This window comes from Phyllobates terribilis, unplaced genomic scaffold, assembly GCF_046119375.1.
Source record: "Phyllobates terribilis strain yellow unplaced genomic scaffold, ASM4611937v1 Scaffold_2__4_contigs__length_985480577, whole genome shotgun sequence".
NCBI lineage: Eukaryota > Metazoa > Chordata > Amphibia > Anura > Dendrobatidae > Phyllobates > Phyllobates terribilis.
In genome coordinates, this window is record NW_027362762.1 from 94,809,915 (window position 1) to 94,829,317 (window position 19,403).

Below are 19,403 nucleotides of genomic sequence, written 5' to 3' on the forward strand. Positions count from 1 at the left end.
CGTGTTATAAAACACTATCATTGTGATCTAATCCGTTAGTAATAGTCACTTGGATTCTTTTTAGTGAGTAGTGGTGATAACCATAGTTTAAAGGGGTTGTCTAGGATGTTTTGTTTTATTTTTTTATTTTACAATTTATCCAAGGTAGCCCCATGTACAACTCCAGGTTTGCATAAAGTCAGGGAGGATGAGGAGTTTCCAATTAATACAAGCGATCATTAAAGAGAATCTGTCACTCTCAAAATGCATATTAAATTAGCTAAAGGGATGTCAAGAATCACAGCACCTACATAATAAATTACTCAAGATGACCTAGTGCCAAAAAATCAATGTGGAACCAATAACAGGTTCAGTACAAACATATATAAAATCCTACAAAAAAATGTACAGGAGAGCCACATATAACAAAAAATATGAAGGTTTATTTATTACATCAATACAAAATACAACCCGTAAAAAAGTGGGAAACCACAAGGTGGCATCACAACCACACAAAGGTGTGTCGCAGGAGGTATATAGAAATACATATATACAATTTATCCCAAACCTTGGTCAATAGTGATATAAAACAAATAAAAACTATATACACAACGCGTTTAGGCTGTTTGCAGCCTTCAAGTGTACACCTGAAGAAGGCTGAAAGCAGCCGAAACGCGTTTGTGTGTGTGTGTGTGTGTGTGTGTGTGTGTGTGTGTGTGTGTGTGTGTGTGTGTGTGTGTGTATATATAGTTTTTATTTGTTTTATATCAGTGTGAATAAAAATTTTATCTACAAGCAACCTGAAGTTCTTGCACCTTGATCTCACTCAGTGGCAAAGACAGCACCATACCCTGGTTCTCCATTTTGGCATTCACGCTGTGGGATACTCCTGTCTCAGGGTCCAATCCCACCTCACTAGGTCGGTGGCAGTCTTTCGCAAATTCATCTATACTTCAAGCGGGAGTTGTGCCTCTGCACAGCCACATTAGTTGAGCAGTTTCCTATAGATACTCCCCTTTTCAATTGATTGAATCTTACTATGCTTGGATAGCGCCACGTAGTTTTCTCCTTTAGGAAATTCATCATTGCTCTATAATGATATGTATAGATCAAACAATATTTGTTACATGAGACCATATACACGGTACATGTGACTTAAATACACCAGGAGCATAGTTAGCATGGTAGTGAAAGGAGATACACATTAATAATGACTTTACCTCCTGTAGGATGTGGTGCCTAGCCCTGACACGCGTTTCGTTGTACTGCCTTCTTCTGGGGGTCAAGAAGAAGGCAGAATGCTGAAACGCGCCTCGGGGCTAGGCACTACTTCCTACAGGAGGTAAGGTCATTTATAATAGGTATATCACCTATTACTACCATGTTAACTCTGTTCCTAGTGTCTTTAGGTCACATGTACTGTGTATATATATTATCACTATGGAGCATTGTTTGGGACAAAATTGTATATATGTATTTCTATATACCTCCTGCGACACACCTTTATGGGGTTGTGGTGCCATCTTGTGGTTTCCCACTTTTTTACAGTTTTGTATTGATGTAATAAATCAACTTTCATATGTGGTTCTCATGTACAAATTTTTTGTAGGATTTTATATTAAACTAGCTATACAGTAATGGGTGACTTGGCCTCTCTAACAACCATGCTAGCACTGTACATGTTAGTGGTATACTGCCTGAGAAAATAACTTTTAATTCAAATGAAAATAAAGGGGGGCTTCTGAGCACCCTTGGTGTGGCCAAGGACTCTGTGTACTGTTGCGCTCGCTCAACGGGCTCAGGCAGTGTCTGTGCGTGCAAAGACACATGGGCTGAGTTCAGGGGGCGCTTGCTTGCCCAATCAGAAGGAGGGGGAAGTCTCCAAAATGTAAATTGAGTGGGCTGGACAGTACACAGAGTGCTTGGCCACACTGAGGGTGCTCAGAAGCCTCCTTCATTTCCATTTTAATTAAGTTATTTTCTCAGGTACTGTACCACTAATATGTACAGTGTTAGTATGATTTTTACGGGGGCTAAATCCCTTTAGATCACTGTACAGTTAATGATATGCATTTTGGGGGTGACAGACTCCCTTTTAAGGATGGGTATTACCTATGCTAGCAACACATCACCACTCACTGAAATAGGACAACCCCTTGAAGGACTGCATAATCCTGGCATAAAATGTACAGTTATTTCTATGACATAATTGTCTGAAGATTAGCAACCGTAGTCAGCGGTGACATGAATGCCTGCCTCCATCATCGGTCTTATTAGGGGCCTTATTCATTTTCAGTCAAAAGCCATGAATCTATATGAAGCCTGCCTGACCCTGCTACAAGTCTATTCCAAAAACAACCTGGGAAGGAAACGTATAGATGTCACAGCGGAGGAGGATCAGTACCAGGACCTCCTGCTCATCATGGAGCTTCTCACCAATCTGCTGTCTAAGGAGTTCATTGACTTCAGTGACACAGGTATGACCAGGGCCACCACAAGGGCACGCGCCTCCACAATTACTAGTATATTCTCGTATATTGGGACACTTTTAATTGTACTAGTCAGTAATCTTACATCATTATTCCCCCACCCCCTTATAACTGTCTAATAAGTAATATAGGAGCCACCTAGAAGTTTCATCACAACTTCTTGGTGAGCTATAGAGAGAAGTAGCGTTGGCAGCCTGGATATCAGAATGTACTTCTTTTTTTCCTTCCCTTTACTATAATTTATTTTTTTCAGATGAGGTTTTTCGCCCCCATGAACAAGGACAAGCAGCGAATAGGCCAGTGTCTGCAGCTGATGTCGTTTTATATGGTGTCAACATTGTGCTGCCATTAATGTCACAGGACTTGCTGAAGGTTTGTGTTTCTTACTAATTTAAGGAACCCTGCCACAGGGATTTTCTCTTCTACACCACCGCTGACCCGTTTATTTGGCTTTTTCCCAGCATTTAGTCCTAAACAGTCAGGCTATGTTCACACACTGCATTTCTCTTTTGAAAAATGCAGCATTTTACTGTCCCAGAAAAGTTCAAAGTTTCAAATCTGCAGCATGTTAAATTTTACAGAGTTTTTCACCCATTTTAATGACTGAAAAGGCGCGTTTTATGCAGTGTTTTTCCTGCCTACACATCAGTGTTTTTCATCAGATGTTTCTGCTGCAAATACTAACGTGTGCACATACCCTTAAAGTTCTGTGGTCACCAGCCATGTGCTAATTAATTAGCTCAGGCTATCTGGGTGGACTCTCATCCTGGTACAGTGCGCTTGCACATGTTGTAGTTTTAAGATAAATCGAGAACACAAGGAGTTAATGCTCACATTATATTTTGACAGAATTGATTAGAATTGACATGCATTAAATGAGTTCATAACCATAAATGAGGTAGAAATCTGCCAGTAATGAGAGCACCCAGAGAAAAGTCACCAACGCGCGTTTCGCAATATAGAGTCTTGCTTCATCAGGGGGAGATGTAATTTTGCCTGAACAGGCATTTATTGATGTCCTTCACACTGCCCTGTGTCCGTCCTAGTGCTGAAAATCTTTTACATGCTTGCAAGATGCTTTCTTCCTAGGCATGCAGAGAAAAGATGGGTGCATGATCCGCAGCTTCATCTGTGCCCTGTGTATATGTATGTAAAAATGCCAGAGTTTCATCCAATATTCGGATCACACTTGGCCATGCAAGTCCATGAGTCCGTGGGAAACATCGGACTGCACTCGGATGACATTTGAGTGCAGCCTGATTTCTGTTCACTCACAGAATGGAGAGGGTGGAGAAATTTGTCTCCATCTTCTCATCTGAGAGAATTGGATCAAACTCTGATCAGTGTCATTTGCATAATCAGGCCGATTCTTTCAGATGAGAGAATACACGGTCATCTGAACCTGCCCTTAATCTGGTTTAGGACTACACAGACCTGTTAAATATGTTAGGAAAGAGCAGAGTAAGCGGGTTACTGATGGTTTAGAATGGAAAAATCCTTGTGACAGGTGTAATTTGTACAGCTGTGATGTATCCTGAGCTTTATGGTGTCCATGACACATTTCTGGTCTCCCTGCAGTTCCCATCATTATGTAATCAATACTACAAACTGATCACATTTATATGTGAAATTTTCCCGGAGAAGATTCCACAACTTCCAGAAGATTTGTTCAAGAGCCTCATGTATTCTCTGGAGCTGGGGATGACCTCGTATCCTTTCTGTGCCTTGAGCAAGCGACTATAAAGTCACCTGTGTTCTCATTACGGTACAATGCCGGACCAAAATGTACATGAAACCTATATAAAAGAGCGTAAAATCAATACCACACACCACAGACACAGTGGAGGTGATAGATGAGGAAAGTTACATATAACAATCCAGAACAAATGGGTCACTGATATATCTGGACAGGAAGGGTTGTCAGCAGTCAGGTCGAGTGCTACTAATGTGATCACACCTTTCACCAATGACTGTCAGCAGGTTCATTGGGTTATATTCACACATGCAAATTTTCAGCAGAAAATTCTCAACACAATCTACATGTCTAATATTTTTGACTTCATCACTTGACTTGTTCTCTTTATCTACTTTTAGGACCTTTTGTGAGAATCTGATTTTAGTTTCAGGTAAATGTTGTAGAAATGTTGAAAATTCTGACAGGTTCCCAAACTTTCAAGCACCACTGTATGTTATGTTATACACAGGCTGTCCCACACCTTGTGTGTGACTTTGCTTTAATATTGCATTAGTGTCCTTAGCTGTACTAATAAGAATGAGCTCGGAGGTTTCGCAGCTCTGTCTGGAAGCATTGACCCCGTTAGCGGAACAATGTGCGAAAGCGCAGGACACAGACTCGCCACTGCTGGTAGCAACAAGGCACTTTCTAAAGGTAGGTACTTTAATTTCCTCTTCAACTCCATGTCTGTCTTAAGTGATCACCAATGGCTTCATGGTTCTTGTTCACCCCACAGCTGGTCTTTGACATGCTTGTCTTACAAAAACACAACACGGAAATGACGACGGCCGCAGGGGAAGCATTTTACACACTGGTCTGCTTAAACCAGGTAAGATCAGCACCAATTACTACTGCTTCATACTTGTAGTATTACATTATCCTGCTTTACAGAGGTCTCTCAATTGGCAGGGATAAAGGGGTTGTCCAGTGTTTTTATAGTAATGGTCTATCCCTCGGATAGGTTATCAATATCAGATCAGTTGTTCCCAGTGGCGGCCTGATCAGTTGCAGAACAGCACAGCTCCGTCAGCTGTACAGTGGCCACAGGGGGGCACCTCATATCCACTCCGATTAATTAGAATAGGGGTGGATGTGCAGTACTTGGCCACGGCCACTGTACAGCTGATGGAGCTATACTATTCTGCGACTGATCAGGCCGCCACTGGGAACAACTGATCGTGAGTGGGTGCTAGTTGTTGGACCCCCTACAGATTTGATACTGATGACCTTTCCTAAGAATAGACCATTAATATAAAAGTACTGGAAAACCTCTTTAACCCCTTAACGATCAATGACTGGTTTAGCATGTCATGAGCAGGTGTCAGTTCCCAATTCATGACATACTATACCAATCATGGATTTAAAGGGAATCTGTCATCACATTTGACCTATGTAAACTATTAATATGGGGCATAAAGGTTATAGACTGATGAAAAAGTCCTCCTGTATGCCTCATATCAGATGCCTTGTTGAGAAATCCACTTTTATCACTTTATATAAATGACCTCTTCCAGGCTTTGGGGAGGACGCTGCTTGGAAGATAACCCTGCCTGCAAAGCTTGTTTTACATGAAGGCCGAGTTACCAGTGTAATGGTCGCTCTCTGCTCTCACTGTAGAGCTGTGTGTGATTATAGCTGACACATCTGCAGGTTCCTCTGGCTTCCAGCTCACAGACAGACAGGGTTGTAATATTGTTACAATACAGCAGAGCTGAGAAAGAAGCAAAAAAATGTGTTTGCAAGAAGACGAAGTTCAGTTCTCCTGTTCTGTTAGTTACTTGTCTCACACTGATAACTCCCCCTTCATGTAAAATAATCTCTGGAGGCAGAGTAATTTCCAGGTTTCCAGGAGGCTCCCCATAGCCTGGGAGTGGTCATTTACCGTATTTTTCAGACTATAAGACGCATCGGACCATAAGACACACCTAGGTTTTAGAGGAGGAAAATATATAAAAAAATGTAAGCAAAAAATGTGGTCATGATGCCCTGTTAAGGGGGAGGCGGTCTGCTGCTGACACTGTTATAAGGGTAATGTCCCCCAATTCTGTATCTATATCTCTCATCCTGGTATATATGGCCCCCATCCTATTATGCATGGCACCCCTCATCCCCATCCTGGTATGTATGACACCCTTCATCCCTCTTCCTGGTATGTATTGCACCCCTCATCCTGGTATGTATGGCCCCCCTCATCCCTCTTCCTGGTATGTATGACTCCCTTCATCCCTCTTCCTGGTATGTATTGCACCCTTCATCCTGGTATGTATGCCCCCCCTCATCCCTCTTCCTGGTATGTATTGCTGCCTTCATCCCTCATCCTGGTATGTATGGCCCCCCTCATCCCTCTTCCTGGTATGCATTGTTCCCTTCATCCTGGTATGTATGGCACCCTTCATCCATCTTGCTGGTATGTATTGCACCCTTCATCGTGGTATGTATGGCCCCCCACATCCCCACCCTGGTATGTATGGCACCCTTCATCCCTCATCCTGGTATATATTGCCCCCTTCATCCTTCTTCCTGGTATATATGGCCCCCCCCCCCCATCCCTCTTCTTGGTATGCTTGGCACCCCCTGATCCCCATCACGCTGCATACAAAAAAAAATAAATAATCATACTCCCCTCCTCTCTTCTCCATCGCTGTGTCCCGCGTAACTGCCATGCTTCCTCACTCTGTAAGATGCTGTGCTGGAATAGTCACTGCTCTCCACGCTGGGACTGTGCGCGTGGGGAGCAATGACCATTCCCTCACCTTAATAGCGCACACACTGTACTCGCAGCGCGGCTCCTGCTGCCGCTCTGCGGTCTCTGTACCCGCTATTAAAGACCATGAATATTCACTACAATCAACTCCCATGGGTTGTAGTGAATATTCATGGTCTTTAATAGCGGGCACACATCCGAGCGAAGCAGGAGCCGCTCTGCGGGTACACTGTGCGCGCTATTAAGGTGAGTGAATGGTCACTGCTCCCCACGCACAGAGTCCCGGCGTGGGTAGCAGTGACTTTTCCGGCACAGCATCTTATAGTGTGAGGGTGCATGGCAGTGACGCCATGCGTGACTCACACAGTGAGATCCCTGTCGGCAGCAGAGCAGGGCGCAGCACAGCAGGAGAGACGAGGTGAATATGATTGTTTATTTTTTGTCTGCAGCGTGATGGGGGATCAGGGGGGCCATACAGTGAATACTCATTTTTATTTAGCAGCTGGCACTGTGTAGGCTGCAGCAGGCGGCTGCTGCCTCCTATGCCTCGCTTCTACGCCACTGCCGCTCCCCCCACCACCCACAGCCATAGTAAATATATCGGACTATATGACGCACCCCCCATTTTCCTCCAAAATTTTGGAGGAAAAAAGTGCATCTTATATTGATAAGTAAATAAAGTAGTAAAGATGATTTACCCACAAAAATTCTATTGAGAGGCATACAGACAGGACTTTTTCCAGCAGTCTATAGCTTGAATACCCATATTAATAGTTTTGATAGGTCAAATGTGGTGACAGATTCCCTTTAAACTTCACACAGTGACAGCTCTGTGCCGGCAGCAGTCACAGACAGCTGACCCCACGGTTAGAAGTGCAGGGACCAATTGGATCGGTCCCCGCCCTCTGATCGCTGTGATCGGTCAGTCAATCTGACTAACCAATCACAGCATGTGTTCGTCAGGAGGTGCTGAAACATTAGCACTTCTCCACAGAATCAGTGCTGACGGCCGAGCTCCTGCCGTAACAGTCAGGGACTGTGCTCGCACTGCCCCTAGCTGATTAATATGCCAGGTGCCCCGATCATGACATTTAAAAGGTTGTAAGAGAGGGAGGGGGCTCTCACCCCCATCGGCACGCCCATGACAAAATTATGGGGAGCTTATGGTAGTCATGGCTCCTGGAGATCAAACAATGATCTCCTGGTGTGCCAGGTTTGGTGGCCTGTTAGGCTGGGTCTAATAGGCGTTCTGCGGTGTAATCTGACAGGTCTCATGCATTGCAGTACTTGGGGAGCTCTGCAAATGGAGTCCACAAACTATTCTAGGGAAATCTGTGCTCCAAAAGTCAAATGGGGCTCGTCCCTCCAGAGTCTCACCGTGTGGCCAAACCGTACTGTACAGCCAAATATGGGGTATTGCCACATTCACGAGAAATTTTGTAACAAATTATTCTGTTATTTATACCCATTTCCTCTTGTGAAAAATGTAAAATCTGGGCCAAAAACATTTTAATGGTAAAAATGTAATTATTTTTTCTTCACTGCCCAATGGTATAACATTTTGTGACACACCTGTGGTGTCAATATGATCACTGCACCCCTAGATGATTTCATTAAGAGGTATAGTTTGTAAAATGGGGTCTCTTGTGGGGGTTCTGCCGTCCTGACACCTCAGGGGGTCTACCAATGTGAAATGGTACCCACAAACCATTGCAGGCAAAGCTGCACTCAGATATGGCACTTCTTCCCTTCTGAGCTTTGCTCTGTGCCTCAAAAGTGTTTTTTGACAACATATGGGACATTGTCGTACTCAGGAGACATTGCTTAACAAATTATACCATTTGTTTTTTCCTATTAGCCCTTTTGAAAATTAAAAACTTGGGGCCAAAGCAACATTTCAGTAGAAAAATGTTTTAATTTTTATTTGCTCAGCCAAATGTTATACAATTCTGTGAATCGCCTGAGGGTTAAAAATACTCACTACACCCCTAGATGAATTCCTCAAGAGGTGTAGTTTCCAAAATGGGGTCACTTGTGGGTTTCCACTGTTTAGGCGCATCAGGGGCTCTGCAAACACAACCTGGCGTCCGCTATCCCAGACAATTTTGTGCTCCAAAAGCTGAATGGTGCTCCTTCCCTTCTGAGCCCTGCCATGTGCCCAAACAGTAGTCTTCCAACAAATATGGGGTATCTGTGTACTCAAGAGAAATTGCACAACAAATTGTGTGTTCCAATTTCTCCTGTTACCCTTGTGAAAATGAAAAATGTGGGGCTAAAACAACATTTTTGAGGAACAAAATGTAATTTTTAATTTTCACTGTCCATTGTTTTAAAATTCTGTGTGTTCACAACGTTCACCACACCTCTAGATAAATTCCTTGAGAGGTGTAGTTTTCAAAATGCGGTCACGTGTGTGTGTGTGTGGCGGGGGGGGGGGGGGGGGGGTTTCCATTGTTTAGGCACATCAGGGGCTCTCCAAACGCAACATGGCTTACACCATCTATTCCAGCCAACTTTGTGCTCCAAAAGTTGAATGGTGCTCCTTTTGTTCTGAGCCCTGCCATGCACCCAAACAGTAGTTTTCCACCACATAATGTACAATGTGTCACGAAAAAAGTCTTAGAATCACTGAGTTGTGTTGAAGCGTTTGAGTTATTACTTCTTAGTAAACCCTGGTCAGATTTTAAAAATGAGGCTCGGTCATTAACGTACAAAGTGGCTCGGTGAATACAATGAGAACATCAACATCAGGGGCACACAATTAAGGCCTTATTCACACAACCATATAGTGGTTTTTTTTCTGGTCCATATCGCACCTGCAATTCCCCAGCCTGACCGTGTGTTCAGATGACCTGTACTTGCAGTGGAGCCGGTATGTGCCACCATATTGGCTCTGAGTGACTCCCATTCCCTAATTTTGCCTCTCCCTTTTCTGTGTAGGTGGAGTATGCAGAGTTGGTAGAAACGCTATTATCCAGTCAGCAAGACCCTCTCATTTACCAACGTTTAGCAGATGCCTTCAACAAACTGACGGCAAGCAGCACGCCTCCGACGCTGGACCGGAAACAGAAAATGTCCTTCCTTAAGAGTCTGGAAGAATTTATGGCCAACGTTGGAGGTCTCCTTTGTGTTAAATGAGAGGCCAAAGTTTTATAGGGACCCTCTCTCTGCAAAATGCACTGAACCTGCTGATGGCTTTCTAACCTCCCCCCACAATCTTCTCCCAGGCCTACACTTGCATTTCTGGGTGGTTTTAAAGAACATTAATTTAAGTGACAAGAGAAGGGGGTTAGTAAAATGCATCAGCCGTGTGACTATTCATGGAGCACAGCGCTGTGCTAGGACGGATGACTGGGTAAAGGTATTTTTTTAAGAGATTTCCATATGCCTGCGAACAGATAATGGGCACGCCTGTTCTTTGCAGTGCCTTTCCTCTCCCTTCACCATTTGGTTGAAAACGTTATATGCCTAATGAATGATCTTTTTTTTTTTGGTGAAGAATGTTGGACCGAATGTGCAGTAGACACCAATATGTAGAGGTGTCTATCCACAAAACAACTGTTATGATTGTTTTTATTTGTTTTTCCTACCACATCCTCATTCTTGCTTCTGATAAAAATCAGTAAACCAAATGATTTTTTTTCTTTTAGAAAAAAAAAAAAAACACAACAAAAACTTTTGGATTATTTTCATGTACGTGAACCAAGTGTTGCATGTTTTTATGTCTTTTTGATATATTATTATTATATATTTTTTGCCTTGCCCTACATAATTTTCAGCCAGGAATCTAAACAAAACAAAAAAAGCAAAGAGGGGAAAAAAAAGAGATATATAAGGATATTTTTTTTTCTTAATAGAATGAGTTAATTTGTCACCATTTTACTGCCTTACGAAAATGCTAACTAAAGTATATGATATGTATATTATTTAATATGTATATGGGTTTTGTAGCCCTCCCAAAAAAAAAAAAAAAAAAAAAAAAAGATTTTAACAGTTCTTGAGCAACTATGTTGGCTGTATAGGCCCTTAAGCCCACACTATTTTCTGGAGTCACCTGGATGAAAGCTTCATATGTGTGTATGTGGGAATGATTTGCACAAACGGGCTGTTTTTCCTTTTGTTTCCCACCCCCTCACCTCTTTTTACATGATTTTTTTTATTCCTCCCTTCCCCCAACCTCCCTTCATTGGACTGTTAGTTTCAGCAATACAGATGAAAGAGATGGAAGCTGACTGTGTTGACACGCTTTAAGTTGGGGCATTAGGTTTGATGCAAAAATATGCTGTTTTGGTCAAATGTTTCCAGTGTGCATCTTTGTTTGTTTTTTTCCTTTTTTTAAATTTGTATAAAATGTACAGTATAAACCGCTCCAAGTCTCGAGTGTCTTTGTATCTTATGGTGAAACCACTGTTTATTCAAAGAAACATTCAGTACACTACATGAACATCTGATGACTAGAGTTGGTGCGAATTGAGTCGTAGGATCTGGTCCACCACGTCCACAATCTATGGATGCTGGACGGGAGCCCTGAGAACCGGCACCTACCTCCAGGCATCTGCGGCTCCTCTTTTGATTAGCCAACCTGGCACAATGTCATCGTTGCAGGCCAATTAATCCAAAGAGCCGAGGATACCTGTAGGTAGGAGGATGTTCTCAAGGTTCCGGTCCTGCGGCTGCACATTACAGATGAGGCTGATAGACCAGCCGATGGACCGGGTCCTGCAAATTGATTTGCAACAACGCTAATAGGTTGTGAGACTTCACTTTTGTAGTATGGAAACTGGTGACATGCAGATTCACTATGGCACTGAGCGTTGGAGAACATGAAAAGAAGACCTGATCTGCTTATTCTAGATTTCTGTACTCAGATCAGTGATCTGATGGGCTGTTACCCCAATATGCCTATTATCAAAGATCTTGGTATGGAGACAGTAGGAATTTGCTCTTTGATTTTTCGGTGGGTACTCACCAGAAAATCTTTCTCGGAGCCTTCATTGGGTAATATGGAAACCATGGGTGTATGCTGCTGACATTAGGCAAAAAAAAATTAGCTTGCTTCCGGTATGCTGGTATAACCTGCTGACTAGCAGCTAATCAGTTAGTGAGAAAGCAGTAGGAGAAGCAGCATACAATAATCACAACACTGGCCCAGCAGAGGAACGATGAGGGGAGGGTCCTGTGTCTCCCATTGAAGGCTCAGAGAATGAGATTTTACAGTGAGTACCCAAAAACTTTTCTCCATCATTTCATTGGGGGACACCAGAAACCATGGGATGCCCAATAGCAGTCCCAAGGGTGGGAAGAAAAATAGAACCAGAAAATGCTGGTCTCCTGCAAAACCTTTCTACCCTGGCTTGCATCTGCCGAGGCATAGGTGTGGACTCTGTACAACTTGGAGAAGGTATCTACAGAGGACCAGGTAGCAGCCTTGCAGAGCTGCATAACAGAGGCCTGATGAACGGCAAAGGAAGCCCCCCCACTGCATGGGTGGAGTGAATGGTAACCCTGACTTGGGGCGCTTTTGCCCATACACTTCCAAGAATGGCAGAGTGTATACAATGACTCTGGAATTATGAGCAGGGAATCTGAACTTCTGAAATGAGCTGTCCTTGACAGATATAAACGCACAGCTCTGACCAGGTCCAATTTAAGGACCGCTTAAAGGGGTGAGAAGGACAGAATGGGAGAACGATTTCTTCATTGAGATGGAAGGCAGAGACCAGTTTAGGTAGGAAAGAAGGAACCGGACGCAAGGCTGTGTCCTTGTGGAGACTGAGAAAAAGGGAACAGGAGAGGGCTGCCAGTTCTGAAACTTGCCTAATGGAAGTGATTGCCACCAAGAAGGCAACCTTCCAGAGAGCAAAAGCAGGGAAATATCCTGAATGGTTTCAAAGGGAGAGCTCTGTAGGAAGTCCAAAACCAAATTGAGGTCCCAGGTATCCACAGGAGGCTGATGGGGAGGAACATGTCCTGATTTGTGAATGAGAGGCTAGATTCTATTGAAAAAGCATGGAAAGGGCAGACACCTGTCTTTTGAGAGAACTGATAGACAAACTAGACTCAAGGCCTGACTGTAAAAGGCCAAGAGAGATGGGAGAGAAAAGGACTTGGGAGCAACCTGTTAGGATTCGCACCAGCGGAAAAAGGCCTTCCAGGTACGATGGTAGATACAAGAGGAGGAACGCTTCCATGCTTTAATCATGGCCTGGATGACCTGATTGGAAAAACCTGAGCCTCTTAATACTGTGGCTTCAACAGCCATGCCCTTAAATTTAGAGACAGTGAATTCTGGTGGAAGAGGGGATCCTGAGAAAGCTGGTTTGGACGATCTGGCTGCTTCCACGGGACGACTGCGAGAAGGTTGACTACTTCCACGTACCAGGATCTTCTGGGCCAGTACGGAGCTACTAGGATGACTGGTACGTCTTCCACTTTGATCTTGATCAGCCTGGGTAATGGACAAGGAGGGAACAGATGACCAAGGACAAATTGGGACCATGAGAGTCTCAGAGCTTTGAAGTTGACCGCTAGTGGATCGTGGGACCTGGACACGAACAGAGAAACTTAGTTGTTCATGCTGGATTAATCCAGATTAACGTTGAGTGCCCCACCGTAGGCAGAGCTAGTTGAAGACAGCTGAATGCAGAGACCTCTCCCCCGTGGGTAGTCCTTTGCAGCTTAGGAAGTTGGCGGCCCAATTGTCCACTCCAGGTATGTAACATAGTAACATAGTTTGTAAAGCCGAATAAAGACTTGCGTCCATCAAGTTCGACCTGTTAGTTCTGTAATTGCTAAAGTTGATCCAGAGGAGGGCAAAAACCCCAAATGATTTGGCCAATCTTCACCTGAGGAAAAATTCCCTCCCGACTCTGAAACCAGCAGTCAGAATAAATCCCTGTATCAACTTACTATTTTATTTTATTTTTAAGTATATGCTGAAATCTACCTGGTATCTAGAAATGCATCCAGTCCCCGCTTGAACTGGTGTAGTGAATCCGACATTACCGTCTCCTCACTCAGTGAATTCCATATTCTCACTGCTCTTACTGTAAAGAACCCCTTCCTATGCTGGTGCTGAAACCTTTTCTCTTCCAGTCTTAGTGAGTGCCCTCTTGTTACCATAATATTCCTCCTTTTGAACAAATCCCTGGCAAGGTCTCTATACTGTCCCCTAACATATTTGTACACATTTATTATGTCCCCCCTCAACCTTCTCTTTTCCAGGCTGAATAGTTCTAGTTTTGCCAACCTCTCTGGGTATTGCAGTCCCTCCATTCCCTTTATTAATTTTGTTGCCCTCCTTTGTACCTTTTCAAGCTCATTTATATCCTTTCTATATATTGGGGCCCATAACTGAGCACAGTATTCCAAGTGTGGTCTGACCAGTGCTTTGTACAGTGGAAGAACAATGTTCTCATCCTTTGCAGCTATACCTCTTCTGATACATCCCATTACCCTGTTTGCCCTTACAGCAGCCGCCTGACTTTGGGCACTCCAATTTAGTTTGCTATCAATAAAGATGTCCAAGTCCTTCTCCATCTCTGAATTCCCCAATGATTTCCCATTCAGTGAGTACTGGTGACTTCCATTTTTCCTTCCCATATGTATGACCTTACATTTCTCCTCGTTAAACCTCATTTGCCATTTAATGCTCCACCTACCCAGCTTATCCAAATCCCTCTGTAGGTCTGCACTGTCCTCTTTTGTATTAATTGTTTTACATAACTTTGTGTCATCTGCAAATATTGATATTTTACCATTTATCCCGTTGACTATGTCGTTAATAAAGATATTAAATAACATTGGGCCTAGTACAGACCCCTGTGGTACCCCACTAGCGACGCTTACCCAATCTGAGTATATTCCATTTATACCCACCCTCTGCCTTCTATCCTTTAGCCAGTTAGCTACCCACTTGCAGACATTTTCCCCCAGCCCCATCATTCTCATTTTGTATACCAACCTATTATGTGGCACGCTATCGAACGCTTTTGAGAAGTCGACATACACGACATCCACTGGTTCCCCCTGATCTACTCGAGAGCTAACCTCCTCGTAGAAGTCAATCAGGTTTGTTTGGCAGGAGCGATTCCTCATGAATCCATGTTGGTTCGGGATTAAAAGATTATTAGCATCAAGATGCTCCGTAATTGCCTCTTTAATGAAGCTTTCAAAAATTTTGCCCACAACGGACGTCAGACTCACCGGCCGATAGTTTCCGGCGTCACTTTTCGCTCCCTTTTTGAATATTGGCACTACATTCGCCTGTCGCCAATCAAGTGGTACAGACCCAGTCTCAACAGAGTCCTTAAATATAAGATATAACGGTCTGTCTATCACATTACTTAGTTCCCTTAGTACCCGTGGGTGTATGCCATCAGGTCCTGGTGATTTGTTTATTTTAATGTTACTGAGGCGTTTCTGTACCCCAGCTTGTGTTAGATTTGTAATACTTAGTGGAGGATTAAGCTTGTCACTTCTCATTTCTCCTGTTAGTTCTATTTCCTTTGTGAAAGTTGTCGAAAAAAAATTATTTAATAGATTAGCTTTATCCTCATCTTTCTCTATGATTTTGCCTTCCTCACTTTTTATCGGTCCAATATTATCCGATTTAATCCTTTTACTATTTATATACGTAAAGAACAGTTTGGGATTTGATCTACTTTCCCTAGCAATACGTCTCTCTGTTTCCTCCTTCGCTATTTTTATTTGTTTTTTACAGGTTCTCGTTTTTTCCTTGTAACACATTAGTGCCTCCTTACTGTTTTCCTGTTTTAATCTCTTGAATGCCTCTTTTTTGCCATTTAACGCACCTTTTACGTTCTTGTTCAACCATATTGGTTTCCTCTTATTTCTGGCCCTTTTATTCCCATACGGTATATATCTCTCGCACTGAGTATTCAGAATTCTTTTGAAGGTTTCCCATTTACTATTCGTATTCCTTTGATTAAGAACTTTGTCCCAGTCAATAAGTTGAAGGCTTTCTTTCAGCTGATCAAACTTCGCCCTCCTAAAGTTTAATGTTTTTGTTGTTCCCTTATTGATAACCCTACTGAAGGGCATTTTGAAGTCGATAATATTATGGTCGCTATTACCTAGGTGCCCCCCTATCTGTACCTCAGTTATTCTATCAGGCCTATTAGTCAATATTAAGTCCAACACGGCCTTCCCTCTCGTTGGTTCCTGCACTAGTTGGGAGAGATAATTATCCTTAATATTTGTCAAGAACCTTTTTCCTTTGAGATCTACAGGTTTCTGTTTCCCAGTCAATATCCGGGTAGTTGAAATCCCCCATTACAATCACTTCATTATGTTTTGCTACTTTGTCTATTTGTCCTAATAGCAGATTCTCATTCTCCTCTGTTATATTGGATGGCTTATAGCAGACCCCCAGTAATATTTTATTATTTTTTGCCCCCTCTATCTCTACCCACATGGACTCGACCCCCTCTTCTCCCTCTCCTATATCTTCCCTTAGTCTGGGCTTTAGACATGACTTTACATATAAGCAGACTCCTCCACCTTTCCCCTGTTTCCGGTCCCTTCTAAATAAACTATAATCTAATAAATTTACCGCCCAGTCGTAGCTATCGTCTAGCCAAGTCTCTGTTATACCTACGATGTCATACCTCTCCTCCGATATAAGCGCCCGCAGCTCATCCGCCTTATTGGTCAGGCTTCTTGCGTTGGTCAGCATGCAAGATAAAACTTTGGGGTTATTTAGCATCCTATTCTTCTCTAACGATCTAACTGTACTATCCCCACCCCCCTCTCCACCCTCATTATATTCACTTCTCCCCTTCCCCCTTGCTTGCCTCACATCCCACCTATTTCCTTGGTTTCCCCCCCCCCGTCTCTAGTTTAAAAACTCCTCCAACCTATTAGCCATCTTCTTCCCCAGCACCACTGCACCCTCCCCATTGAGGTGCAGCCCGTCCCTACGGTAGAGCCTGTAGCCGACCGCGAAGTCGGCCCAGTTCTCTATGAACCCAAACCCTTCTGCCTTGCACCAACTCTTTAGCCACTTATTCACCTCCCTAACCTCCTGTTGGCGCTCCTGTGTGGCTCGCGGGATTGGTAGTATTTCTGAGAAAACTACCTTGGAGGTCCTTGCCCTAAGCTTCCTACCTAGGTCCCTGAAATCATTTTTAAGGATCCTCCATCTACCACTCACTTTGTCATTGGTGCCGATGTGGACCATGACCGCTGGGTCTTCGCCAGCCCCAACCAGTAACCTGTCAACCCGATCCGCGATGTGCCGGACTCGAGCGCCAGGGAGGCAGCACACCGTTCGACGATCCCGGTCTTTGTGACAGATTGCCCTGTCTGTCCCCCTAATAGTCACCCACTACCAGAACCTGTCTTGCCTGCCCTACACTTCCCCTCTCCCCCTCATTACTGGAGCATACACTCCCCCAGCGGTCAGAGGATCTGTCGTGCTCCAATAATGCCGGTTCTGAACCAGCCTTCCTATACTTCTTCCCTCTATCCCTCCTAACTGTTATCCAGCTCCCTGCCTGTTCAGCCTGCACTTCCCCTCTATGCTCCACCCCCAGTATTGACCCATTGAGTGTCTGCTCGGTGAGCAGCAAACTCCGTTCCATGTTGTCGATGCTCCTCAGTACCGCTATCTGAGCACTTAGATCCAGAATTTGGGCTTCCAAGTGCACGATATGCTCACATCTCTCGCAGCAGTATGGATCCTCGAGCGGGTGCTCACGGAATGCATACATTGCGCAAGATGTACACTGCACGGCTCCGGCCAACATGGACGTCATTCTAAATATGGGGATACAGTCAGTATATATATACAAGTACAAAACACAATTATTTATATATAGGTGTATGGACGGGAATCAATTAGGGATGTGCAAGTGTATCAATTAGATATCGGCGGGGGATCAGTTAAGTATGGACGGGGGATCAATTAAGTATCAAGTATGGACGGGGGAATCAGCTAAGTAGGTCAGGTGGATTAATTAAGTAAAAAGTAAAGTAAAGAAAGAATGAAATACAGTCAGCAATTCAGTCCTAAGTCCTCCCTTCCAAACTCCCTGAATCCAAAGTCACTGAAAAACAAGTCACACACTTACTTTCGTTCGCACTTACGCTCCGGACACACGCAGCTCGTTCACACTCGCAAACTAAGAGATTTAAAGAGTTTTTTTTTTTTCCTTTTCCAGCAATGCACCCTTCACCTCAATGCACTTCCAAAGGACTTGATGCCCAATCAGCTGCCCCCTATAAACCCTTAATTATGACCCCTTCCCCTTAATTAACCCCTTGTGAGTAAATCTACACCTCAGGATTTTAGTGCAATGTAGTTAACCCTTAAATACACAGGTAGTAAACTAAGAAACTAAAACTGTAGTGAGAAAATAGATTTTAAAAAGCCCAATAAATCTAAACAGGTAGAAAAGCACTCAGCAGGTCACAATGCAGCACTCACCGCAATTCACACAGGTATTTTCTGCAGGATTCCCAATACCTCTTCACTGAAAAACAAGTCACACTTACTTTCGTTCGCACTTACGCTCCGGACACACGCAGCTCGTTCACACTCGCAAACTAAGAGATTTAAAAAGTTTTTTTTTTTTCCTTTTCCAGCAATGCACCCTTCACCTCAATGCACTTCCAAAGGACTTGATGCCCAATCAGCTGCCCCCTATAAACCCTTAATTATGACCCCTTCCCCTTAATTAACCCCTTGTGAGTAAATCTACACCTCAGGATTTTAGTGCAATGTAGTTAACCCTTAAATACACAGGTAGTAAACTAAGAAACTAAAACTGTAGTGAGAAAATAGATTTTAAAAAGCCCAATAAATCTAAACAGGTAGAAAAGCACTCAGCAGGTCACAATGCAGCACTCACCGCAATTCACACAGGTATTTTCTGCAGGATTCCCAATACCTCTTCACTGAAAAACAAGTCACACTTACTTTCGTTCGCACTTACGCTCCGGACACACGCAGCTCGTTCACACTCGCAAACTAAGAGATTTAAAAAGTTTTTTTTTTTTCCTTTTCCAGCAATGTACCCTTCACCTCAATGCACTTCCAGTACTGTGTACTGCTGAAATCTTTATTTCACCTATGCAATAATGATCTTCAGCCTATATACACAGCAAGATAATCGTGAAACGAGCGTCTTTAACAACGCATTATCAAGATTATTGTGCAGTGTAAATGCCAGTTAACCACTTATCTCCACAATGTATGAATACAAAATGGTTGGTGCTAGCAACTGAGGTAGCTGGCTTGTACCCCTCCCTCCTGCGTGAACACCATAACAAACGTTCTAACATCTGGCCTATAGTTTACATAGTTACATAGTTTACATAGTTTATAAGGCCGAAAAAAGACAAGCGTCCATCCAGTTCAGCCTATTTCTTGTGCACTGCAGCTATTGCGCAGCGTTGATCGAGGGGAAGACAAAAAAAAAACCCATGCGGTATAGGCCAATTTACATCATTGAGGAAAAATTCACTTCCCGAC

The 19,403-nt window shown here is 43.5% G+C and overlaps 1 protein-coding gene across 1 annotated transcript in view; it reads left to right on the forward strand.

Moving 5' to 3' along the window:
- The window catches only part of XPO4 (exportin 4), a 101,221-nt gene extending 89,946 nt beyond the window's left edge, over nt 1-11,275 (forward strand). Inside the window, exons 18-23 of the mRNA XM_073662345.1 lie at nt 2,276-2,456; nt 2,722-2,840; nt 4,047-4,177; nt 4,740-4,857; nt 4,940-5,032; nt 9,848-11,275. Coding sequence (XP_073518446.1) covers nt 2,276-2,456; nt 2,722-2,840; nt 4,047-4,177; nt 4,740-4,857; nt 4,940-5,032; nt 9,848-10,045 — 840 coding nt within the window. The 3' untranslated portion in view covers nt 10,046-11,275. The remainder of the gene's footprint in view (nt 1-2,275; nt 2,457-2,721; nt 2,841-4,046; nt 4,178-4,739; nt 4,858-4,939; nt 5,033-9,847) is intronic.
- The last annotated feature ends 8,128 nt before the right edge of the window (nt 11,276-19,403 follow it).